Source organism: Theobroma umbraticum, unplaced genomic scaffold (genome assembly GCF_002168275.2).
Source record: "Theobroma umbraticum cultivar Fairchild unplaced genomic scaffold, ASM216827v3 scaffold_67.0, whole genome shotgun sequence".
Lineage (NCBI taxonomy): Eukaryota > Viridiplantae > Streptophyta > Magnoliopsida > Malvales > Malvaceae > Theobroma > Theobroma umbraticum.
The window spans coordinates 1338345-1350823 of record NW_018397262.1 but is presented as its reverse complement, the minus strand read 5'-3'; the positions used below and the strand labels follow the sequence as shown (position 1 = coordinate 1350823).

Genomic DNA, 12479 nt, shown 5'->3' with positions numbered 1-12479 from the left:
GACATTTTAATTATAAGACTGATTTAGACACACGAACTAAATTTTGAGAATTATAAATGCAATTTACTCTGGGTTTTATAAAGCAAATTATAAGGATTGGACATAGGTTTCAATCTTAAAGGATTTAGTAAATAAAGTAAAACTTTTAATTTATCAAAACAAAAATCCTAGTAAAAATTATTTACAACTTTTGGGGTTGTCGTGTGTTAAAGCATTTTGTATATGAATTTGGTAACGACCCCTGGACTGTGAAGGGGATGAAACCCCATGAATTCACATGACCATGGTCTGCAATCACAAATATATCCCACAAAATTAATCTTTAACATTTTCTACTTCACCAACAATCTCTCCACCTTATCATCATCTCACCATATTTTGTTTTTATCAACATTATAACCCTTTAGCTAGTTAGTGTTCTGAAATTATTAAGCATAGTGCTCGAAAAAATTTTTAAAAATTTTTTAAATAAATATTTAATTTTTTATTACGTTCTATTAAGTTAATATATTTATATTTTGAGTCGAATAGGTCTTTATAATTGATAATTAATTAATTATTATTAGTTAAAATTTTAATTATTATTTTATATCTATATAATGTTGATGTGATGTTGACATCACAGGTGAAATGACATATGACTATATTATTATATTACATCATTATTCATTATGACATGTCAACATATCATGTGGTATAAAATGATAAATGATAACAACAGTTAGTCAATCATTACTAACATGAATTTATTTGATTCAAAATAAAAATATAAAGACTTGATTGAATGTAATAAAAAAATAAAGACTTAATTATTATTTTTACATAATATAAGATCTTTTTAAGTATTATGTCAAATCATTATATTAAATAAAATATTTATCAAATTAACGATCAATTAATAAATAACATCTTAATGGGCATTCACCAAAAAAATCAAATACAAAAAATATAAATTGTAAGACATCGAACCATGATTATTGATTTTATGGGTGAAATTAAAAAATTTATTCAATGGGTATTTTTATTAAAGAATAAAAAATATTATAAAAATGTGAAAAATAGCTCAAAGAAATTTTATAATACTACGAAAATCCAGATACTCAATTATGTTAAATGAAAATCTTTTTGATAATATAGAAAAGATTCAAATTATTTACACTAACAAGAAGGGACACCATAAACAAGTAATCCTAGCATTGAATATACACCAATATATTTTAATGGACTTGTGACCTTTAAACGTTCTCTTGACAACGCAATCTAGTCAAAATCTAACTTTTACGAACTTATATCATCATGCTACATTGCAACTTGTTACGATAACCTTGCTACATTGGAATGATATTCTAGCATGTAACTAATCTCACGAGATTTTTGATACAAAAGATTCACCGGAACAGTAACTATAAAGTATTGCTTATTGAGTATGAGCAATGTTTTGATACTCGAGTACTAATTATAAAAAAAAAAAAAGAGTAATCAAAGAGAGGAAACTTAGAAAAACATAACTTATAGTTCATAAGGAAATATTTTGCTTAAAAGAGTTTTCCAAACATAAATAAAGATGATTTAATAGTTTCAATTCTAGGTAAAGTAATTGTTAGTACCCATTCTATGAATAATTTTGAACAAATTTACTATACATGAAAGGCATATTAGGATTAGCTGCCTGCCCCACCCTGAATCCGGCGCTGATTGATTTTGATTTGGAGCAATTATGAGTCACATCGTCTTTAATTAAGGTGGTGGGGATTATGATTAGTAATCTCTCTAATTCCCCACAACAAAAGAATCAATTGACACCAGTGAAAGCACTTGGGGCCATAGAAGGCAAAAAGCACACCCCCCCTTCTTTTACTTTTTTCTGCCCAGAAGTGCCTTCACAGATTTACTGCTCCCTTCTTTAATTTAAGGTAAAGTAAACAAATTTATAAACAGAGCGTTCTCTTTCCAGCTTGATTCATTCACAGGATATCGAAAGCGAGTTTCGAATCTCATATTGATTATGTATTATAATAGAAATTAAATATTTAAATATTTATATTATCTTTTATTACAAGATTTAAAACTGTAAAAGTTAAATAGATTTGTGTGGACCGTGACACCGACATTCAGGAGCATCATCTTAGAATTCCGGCTGTTCCCCTGACTATTTCTGTCCCTCACGTTACCTTTATTCCAATCCGAGACCTTGTTGTCAGCTTTGATGATTGCCCCCTAGGGGAATCTGGACTGGCACCGTTCATACCTGACTGTTGCATTTACACAAGAGAAAGATTCCCTCCCATAACCCTTTGATGTAAAGACAAAATTAACTATTAAAAGAAATGGGGAAAAAAAAAACCACAAGTTGATAACAAATTATGAATAATACAGCAAGAAATTTACACAAACTTTACAGGCAAATAGTATCCAGAATAACAACAGTTTCTTTTCACATTGCACACATGTCCATCCCCTCCCATTCATATTCCTCAAATATTCTCTTCTTCAATGGTACCCAGAATCATTTTAACAGTATATCAAAGACCAAAGAACCAAAACCCCAATAAACTAATAGAAAAAATATATATAAAATTAAATCCCCCAAGACTCTAAATTTATAAAATTAAATTTTAAGCAAAAAGAAAGCCTGTCATTTAAAAAAAAAAACAAAAAAACAAAAGAACAGTTCTTATTCTGCCATATGCACTGTCTTCAACTTGACAGATGATTCAAGCCCCACCAAAGGAATTGTAGTTGAAGCTTTCAATCAGAATAAGGCTTGGTCTTGGACCTGTAGAGGAGCTTCTTCTTCTTTGAAGTTTGGTTATCAATGGTGAGAACAACCTTGCCAGGTTCACCAGTTTTGAAGCTGTCAGAGATCACTGCTTCATCAGCTGTGGTAACTTTCCTTGTCTTTGATACAATCACTGTATATCCGTCTTCAGCACTTGGCACAAATTCAGCTCCATAGTTGACATCCCATCCCACAACTCGGAGCTCCCAAACCTGATTGCACTTCTGCTAATTCCAAGAACCAAACATTGTTCATAGAGTGTTAAATTGCAATTAATTAAGACACGAATCGATTACAAAATTGGTATTTAATGAATAAGATCAAGATGTTCTTCTCTTACCTCAGTTATAGGGAACTCAACGGTGTGCTTGGATGCTGGCTTGATTGTAACCTCTGTGACAGCATCAGCAACGGTAAATTCCTGTTCACCCTCCCTGCTCAGTCCACCATACTGAACTGGCACTTGTTCAGGAGCAATATATCTATTTATCCACAAGCAAAGACATGGGTTATTATATGAATTACATGGAAAATTATAAAGAGAGGCCATTTATGATAGTAAACAAAAAGGAACAGAAAACAAAGGAATCATTCATACCGATCAAACAGCTCATCAATAGAAAGCAAACAAATGTACCAGAGAGATATTTAACTGATCAAGTAATAAACATGGATACTTATTCATGGGCAAGTAAGTTAGAAAGAGAAGAAATTATTGGAGTCCACTTACCTGAAGAGGGTCTCAGCAGATTTGGCTGGACCTGAGAACACAAACTTGCTCTTGGTTCTCTGTGTCAGGAAAGGACTAATCATCATATTGAAGGCCAGGTACCACCATGGAACATTGATAAACACCTTCCAAATCCAAAACCAATAATAAATTATAACAGAGAATAAACTAGATTAAAGCATTTGTCCTTTTTATCTTTGAGAAGCTAAATATACCTGTTTGGCCACAAATTCGGGATAGTTATCCTGAAGCAAGTTAAGGGCCTGATTGGTAGCTTGCCTGAGCTCCTTTTTGCCAGGTCCGGGGGAGTTCTTGAGATCGTTGACCTGGACTATGGTACAGATACCACTAGGACTGAAGTCAAGCTTCCTGATGCTCTTTTCCAAGAACTGAATCCTCCACCTCAAGAACTTGGATCGTTTTTCCTCATCAGCAAAAGCATTCTGGTACAACTCCTTGTTCTGGAATTCTCCGTACACGTTGTAGCAAACAGGATGGCCTTCCTTATCAAACCCGTGCATGAAAACCACTTTCTCCAGTTCATTTCCAAGCTCTTCATCAAGCAAGCCTTCAATTCCAAACTCCTTTCGCCAGCGGGCAGTGTTCTTGATCATAGTGAATGCGTCCTTCACCTTGAAATCCCTTGCCCTCAGGAATTTCAATAGAATAACATCGCTTCTCTTCGTCCGCAAGAAGCGGAATTCCCCATATAGACACCTCTTCTGGTGGAGGTGGAGGGACTTCAGCTTCTTTTGGCTCCTCTGATGGAGTAGCCGTCTCTGCTTCCTTGGAGGCAGAGGCCTCTTCCTTCTGTTTCTCTGCCGGAGGAGGAGCAGAGACTGCTACCACAGACTCCTCGATTGCCTCCACGGTCTTGGCGCCATCGTCGTCGACGGCTGTCACTTTCTCAACCACCTCTGTGACAACCACAGTCTCGGTTGGTGCCTCAGCAGGTGGGGGGGTCTTCTCTTCTTCCTTGACTTCAACAGGGGCGGGTGTTTCAGTTTCGACTTTTGAAGAGGCTTCAGATTTTTCTTGAGTTTCGACTTTTTCAGAGGCTTCAGATTTTCCTTCAGTTTCGACTTTGGGTTCTTCTGAAGTTGCAGCAGCAGGTTTCTCTTCTTCTTTTTCTTCTTTCTTCTCTTCCTGTTTCTTTTCCTCGGCAACAGTTTTCTTCTGCTTTGGGTGGTGGGGTGGAGCAGTGAATTCGTGCTTGTTAAGGCCTTCTTGGAATAAGCTGTTTAAGCTCTTCAAGAGCCTTCTTCTGCGGCTCAGGAAGTTCACCAACTATATTGGTTTCTTCCTTGAATGAAACCGATTGAGTGATCTTAGTCTCTTTCTCCACAACCTTAGGCTTCTTAACTTCAACAGCCTCTACCTCAGCTTCCTTCTCTTGGACTACAGCAGCTGCTGGCTTCTCTGGTGCCTCAGGCTCAGGCTCGGGAGCATGTGGTGGTGGCTCTTTCTCAGTAACCTCAGGCTTCACCACCACCACTTCCTCAGGTGGCGCAGCAGCTGCAGCTGCTTCTGGCTTTTGAGTCTCCTCAGCCATGGATGAGCTGATGATCCTAAAATGAAACGGAACGAGAAAGAGGGAAGGATAGTTTGTACTGTAGGAAAACACTTATGGGGGAGAGATGAGGGAGAGAGAGTGTTTTCGTTTCAAGTTCAAGGGAAAAGTGGGGGGCTTTAGGCTTAAAATGAGGCGTGATTTGAAGGAATGGAGGCGACGTTTGTTGGACATGGGGAGAACCAGTCTGTCAGACCCGTTTGCCAGCTATTATGCCACTTTGTTAGTGGACCCCGCTCTCTCTTCCCCTCCCCCTTCTAATTCCAAACCGCTATCTTTGCCACTACTTCTTGCTTTCCTAACTTGACTAGGTGTTCCGTTTGCCCCACGTTCAACTCCTTTGTCTTTCTATTTTCTCTTTTTCTTTTATTTTCCCCTTTTCTTCCAAATCGAACATGGTTTTAGGTGAACCCTTTTGAAATTATCAAAATCAAAATCAAAATCAAATTTGAAGATTACAACTTTTAGATTCAAAAGATTTAATGGCCACATATCATTTAATTGTTCAATTATTTATAATTTAAACTTACCTCGATCATAACATCTCTTATAAAAATTTCATAATAATGAAGAATTAGATATATATTAATCCATGAACTTTATCTATTAAAGAGAAAAAACACCCTTACTTATAAAGTTAATATTCATTTAATCTTTTATTGGTATTAGGTCCGTGACATATTTGAGAGGTAATTTTCGCTTTTAACATTTTTCTTGTGAAATATGAATTTAATCAAGACTTTGATTAGTCGTGACGATTGTAGGGGCAGAAAGGAATGTAATGTAGAGCAAGTTTTGTTAAACGTCAATTTCATCTAGACATGAATATTTTTGACCTTATCCCTAAGGATTCCATGCTCATCTTCATCTCACAAATAGTTTAAGCCATTCAACTTCCCTATTTCTAAATCATGATTTATATATATATATATACATCCTTCAATCAATGAAGTCTACATTACATGAGTATAGTTTTGACCCTTAATTAATATATTGTTTTCTAGACATTTCTCAATATTATTAAAAAAATTATAGTTATTTAACAAAATATAAATTATTAATTTTAATAAAAACCATAGTTATTCAAATTAATGTTGTTAAACATTTGTCATTCAATTCTAGAAACTTTCCTTATCTCGATCAGCTATTTCTCTTCCCAGCCTCATATGTTTTTGTCTCGTGACTTTGTCTATAAGAAAGTTTTATATCTTAGTCTAAAAGAAATTAATATGCATTTTCCTATATTCTTTTATCTATGAAATTTATAAAATGATCAAAAAGGATTTCGGAGGTTTATGCCTTAACTCATCGATTTTTAATCCTTTTTTAAATTACATGTGTAAGGATGTCAACAAGTAAGGTATTTTTTATTTTTAAAATACCTTAACCCGAATCTTACTTAACCCGAATCTTATAAGTATTTGATTAAAATTTTAAATTATTATTCGAATCCTTATTACATTAAATATTTGATTAAAATAGGCTAAAACTAATTTTTATGTATATCATTAATGAAAATTGAATTAATAAATTAAAGTTAGTTCATAAAAAAATAACACATATATAATTAAAATTTAATAGTGAAAATTATTATTTATAATCTGATCCTAATAGTTAGTACTTTAAAACATTACCCAAATCCTTCCTGAACTCATGATAGGGAATTAATTTATTAATTAAATCTTAACTAAACTTAATTATAAAGTATCTTAATCTTACTTAATAAGATTAAGTTATACAGGGTACTAATTATAAGATATTCATTGACATCAATGTGGGTATGGTTTAATATATGAAGAAAAAAAATTTATTATAAAAGTACAAATAAGATGTTTGATTTTAATATTTTTTAAAATTTTCATTTAAATACAAAATCCATGTAAGTTTTTTTCTGATAAAGTTCGGAGTCAAAACTTCATAGAAAAGTACTAATATATGATAACAAACAATTAATGAATTTTTAGTTTTAACAATTTCAATTAATGATGATAAAATTATTCTAAGGAGAAGTATATTATAATAATTAAAAAATGAAATTAATTGTAAATAATATATGTTGCGTCTCATTATTAAAAAAAAAGAAAAAAGAAAAGCGATGGAGAAATGTCAATTAATTGATGTATGACAATGGAAGGGTTAAGCTGCTAATATCTTTCAAAACAGCGGGCGGCACAATCTTAGGATTAGTCAAATGACAGATTACAAACCGCTTTGCACGTAACCTTGATGTCTGAATACATATATATAAATTCAGTATATTTTTATTTAAAGAAAAATATTTTCCATTCCCACTTATGACTTAACACCCTCCCTAATTTTAAATTTCACCTTTTAATTATTATTCAGCCCCAAGAATCCAATACAACAAAATGCTACACAGTGACAGAGCTGTCAAAAAGAAACATATCACAGGAGGCCAACTTTCGAGTTGGACCACGCCCAACACCCCACTGCAAGAATGTCTCTGGTTTCGCCACGCGTCTACGCCCTAAAGACAGCCTGTCATTTGATCACAACAATCATTAATATCTTTCTCTTATTTGTGTAATATTTTAAAATTTTTTCGAATTATAAAAAAATTTTAAAATTTTTTAATTTTTTATCATATTTAATTAAATTTTTATATTTTTATTTTAAATTAAATAAATTATTTATAATTTAATAATTAATTATTTATTATTAATTAAATATCACTTATTATTATTTTTATCATGATGTACTTTACGTAATAATGATATAAAAAGTGAAATATATATGATTATATTATAATATTAAATTAAAATATTATTTTATTATTTATTATGATATATTAATATATTATGTTAGTATTTTAATTAATAATAATTAATTAAATATTAATTATAAAAATTTAAAAATTTAATTAAATATAATAAAAGTGTTTTTGAATGGTTAAAAAGATATTATCATTTTTTAGAAAAAAAAATTCTTCATTTTGAAAATTCTTATGAGACCTTGACATTATCGTCTCCTCTTGGAAAAAAAGCCAGCTTAAAAAAGGGCAAAAAAGAGAAAAACTCTTAAGTTGAAATAATAGGACCCACAAATACCCCCAAGTGTTTTCTTGCTTCACAAAGCAACCCAAAGCTGTTGGTTGGTTTTTCTTGGCTGGCCCTTTCTATAGTTTTTGAATTTTAGAAATAGAAAAAAAAAATCTCTTGTGTTTGCTTGTGTACTTAAGAGGAAAAAAAAAAAAGAAAATCTAACGTTTGGGACTTTAAGAAAAGACAAAAGAGAGCCAAAACGGCTAACAAAAGTAGTAACGGGTTAGGGTAGTTGTTGCGTCGGGACCGCGGTGAATAGAAAAAGTGCTTTGGGTTTTGGTTTTTAGGGTTGGGGTTTGGCTTTGGATCTTGCTTGCGTAGGTAGGGGCGTTAAATGTTTTTACAGAACAGAACGCAGATGCTGTGTCGGTTTTAGACTTTAAGATTCGAAAGAATGTTCCGCACTCGAAGGTTGGGGCTCCGCCGCAGCCGGACAACATGACACGAGACACAGGACTAGCCACTAGGCGCAGTTTACCAAGGTGCTGTCATTTCATAATATTATATTTTCGATAAAGTTTACTTATTTTTATTTTAAATTAAATAAATTTTTATAATTAATATTTACTATTAATTAAAATTTTATTTATTATTTTATATGATATTAAAGATAAAAAAATTATAAAATCATGCCGTTGTACTACATCATGCTATATCATATATTATAATATTTTAATATATCACATCGATATTACGTGACATAAAATAATACATGACATTTCGATCGATCATAATTAATCAATTCATTACTCAAACTTATTTGATAAAAGTTTATTTAAAAATTTTAAATTAATTTAAATACGTTTTTAGATATTATATTAAATTTTTATTTTATTCTTGATTTAAAAAAGAAAAGAGAGAACTTTGAACTCATTTTTGAAATCACAAGTGAAACCAAGATTTATATTAGGGGTAGAAAAATACATGCAAGAAAGTAAAAAAAAAAACTAAAATTTGATAAAAAATATATAGAAGAAAAATTAAATTCAAATGAAAGTAATATAATTGGAAATAAAAGTATATTTTTTTCATAAAGTAAAAGATTTACAAATTTCAAACATGGTAATACACGAACGTGGAGGATAAAATAAAATGTCTAACTAATAAGTATGGGTAAAAGATGCAGTAGAGGTTAGAAAAATTTTAAAAGGGTGAAAATAAAGGAAGAAATTGAAAATAAAATTACAAGCACAAATCAAAATGCTTGCAAAATATAGCAACTTATATCTTCTTTAATTGTATTTTCTTCTAGAAAGAAATTGCTTGACTATGATATTACAATTACTGTTTACCAAAAATAAAATATTTGTTTGATTAAGATAAGATTTTAATTTTAGGACTTAAAGTTAAGTGTAATAAGCAATAGTAAAAAAAGAAAAAAAAGTCAAAGAAAAACCATGTACATAATATATGGTTTGGAACTAAAAAAATGGTATCTAATTTTAAAATTTATCAACATAAATTAACATAAATCAATACAATTCATCAAAAATTTTAACAAATTTTTCAAGTACTTTTTTTTAGTTTAGGTACATGATTGATAATTTGCTATTTTTCAAGTACTTTTTTTTTTTGTAATGAACTCTAGTATGAAATATTCTCTTTCTTTTTCTTTTCTTTTTTTGAAAGAATTAACATGAAATTTTCTTGATTAGATCTAATCATATATTACAAACTTATTCTTGATGCCATGTTTGTAAATTAGTACTTTATCATATGAAAAAGTTATGTTTTGACATAATATTTTAACAAATTTTTGAATTATTTAAAATAATTTAGATAAAAAATTTTTATTCTTCTATTGTATTTAATTAAGTTTTTATATTTTTATTTTTGATCAAATAAGTTTTATAATTAATAGTTAATTAACTATCATTAATTAAAATATCATTTATCATTTTATATCTACGTGTCGCTAACTTAGTATGGATATAAAAGATGAAAAATATCATATGACTATATTATCATATCATATCATTATTTATTATAACTTATCAATATATCTCGTTAATATCACATGACATAAATTGATAAGTGAGGTTTATTGATCTTAAAAATTTATTTAACTTAAAATAAAAATAAAATAATTATATTATACATAATAAAAAAATAAAAACTTTTAATTTTTTTTTAAATATTATGTTATAATTTATAGACGCAATAGAGTTGGCATCGGGGTGCACCAACCTGACCCCGTTGGAGCAAGTGGACTAAGTTATTAAGCCCCACCCTAGCCCTCTCTTTTCTAAATTATTATTTTATTAAACCATTAAAAATTATATTAATAATAAATACTATAAGTCTATGTGGGATCGTGTTGGGCTGAATCTTAGTCTAGCACAGGTTTGCTTAGGCCTGACTCCAGCTCAAGCCAAGCCCGACAACTTGGAAGCCTGTGGAACCTACTTCATCTAATAATAGTCAAATTAGATTAATGTTTTGCTGAAATCTAAAATATTGTATCATTTATTTATTTGTAATTAATATTCCTTTTTCTTTTTCCATGAATTACTAATTTTATGTACAATATAGCAGATAGTGAATGTTAAAAAAAAAAGAAACATCAATTAGCTAAATAAACATGTCTTTTAATTTGCCTTTGTATATGAAAAAATTTGATATCTATTTTAAAAATTTTTTAAATTATTTAAAAAAATGCAAATAAACTCATACTCTTCTATTACATTTAATTAAGTTTTTAAATTTTTATTTTAAATCAAATAAACCCATATAACTAACAGTTGATTAGTTGCATTAGTTAAAAATGACATTTTTATAATAATATATTATGTAGAGGGTGAAAAATATCATATGATTATATAATTATTCTATATCAAAATATCATATTATTGTTAAATATAATATATCAATATGACACACTTAATGTTACGTGACGTAAAATAAGTAACGAGTTTAACAATAATAATTAATCAATAGTTAATTATAAAGACTTATTTAATTTAAAATTAATCCATATATATATATATATATATATATATATGTATGTATGTAATGTAAGCAATAGGATGTAGGAATTTGAAGATGATCCTAGGGTGGGGCCAAGTTAAAATGAATAAATTTGTTTTTTTATATTTAGTGTAAGGAAATGGCTAAGATTGGTGGGTTGACAGGTAAGGTCCAACTAACACCAATCATCAAATTGTCAAATACATAGAATTCCATCAAATTGATAGGTTTCGTTTCTTTGGGTATTTTTGTTGGTATAAAAACTTAAGAATCTGATTATGAGAATCTGGTTGCAATCTTTCCCCATGTTAGAACAGCTGGATTTCAGAATCATTCCAATAAAAGCAAGCTGCAAGAGACAGCCTTTAGGTCAAACCTTTATGCAGCACCACGGCCATTAGATTTTGCATTATATTTTCTTCTAATTTGCTAAATTTGTTTCTAGATAACCAAAGTAATGTACATAGTTTATACATTATTTTTTATAATGGTAGTCAAACACAAATATTGAATATAAAAAAAAAATTGACATAATGCTCAAAAAAATTCTTGAATTATTTAAAAAAATTTAAATAAACTCTTATTTTTTTATTATATTCAATCAAGCTCTTTAACTTTTATTTTGAGTCAAATAAATTCTTATGATTAATGATTAATTAATTATCATTAGTAAAAATATCACTTGTCTTTTTATATTTACATGGCATTGATGTGGCATTGATGTGGAAAATGAAAAATATCATATGACCATATCATCATGCCACATCAACACATAATATTGTAAAGGCAAAGCTAGAGCATTTCAAAAGGGGGGCAAACAAAAAAGAACATTAAATAGTTAAAAAGAATTTTATATATAATTCAATTATCATTCATCTAAAAAATTAAGTAAAATTCAAAAGATATTAGACATACAAAAAAATGTACATTAATAGTAATGATGGTGTCATTTATATATATGACTGAATGAAACTATAAAAGAAGTTTCCCTCACTCTTTGTACTCAAGAGTGTTAGAGAAAACAATTTTTCAAACTCAAATGAATTGCCCTTTTACTTTGTGTGTTCTAACTCTCCTCTTATATTTTCTATTTGCTTCTTAAATTACTAATTAACATATTGGATTATTGGATTGAACTATCAAGATACAATATGTTATGATAGGTTATTAAATTGGATTGTTTATATATAATATGTTATGACAGGCTTAGATTTATATTAAAACTTAATGGGTTTGGATTAGTAGACTCACTTTTATTTTTTATTTTTAAATTTGATTGGCTTAATATATTAGTTTAGAATTTATTTGTTGAGCTTAACTAGAAATATGCTAACCATAATAACTCTAATTTTATCAATTAGTTTGAAGAGT

At 29.5% G+C, this 12479-nt stretch overlaps 1 protein-coding gene across 1 annotated transcript; it reads right to left on the bottom strand.

Annotated features, from left to right (window-relative positions):
• Nucleotides 1-2332: 2332 nt before the first annotated feature.
• LOC110419274 (patellin-3-like) lies at nucleotides 2333-5255 on the bottom strand. The gene is given in 6 exon segments (XM_021432262.2): nucleotides 2333-3003; nucleotides 3120-3261; nucleotides 3510-3634; nucleotides 3725-4184; nucleotides 4186-4739; nucleotides 4741-5255. Coding segments are annotated over 6 exon segments (1857 nt in total). The 5' UTR covers nucleotides 5062-5255; the 3' UTR covers nucleotides 2333-2748.
• Nucleotides 5256-12479: the final 7224 nt, after the last annotated feature.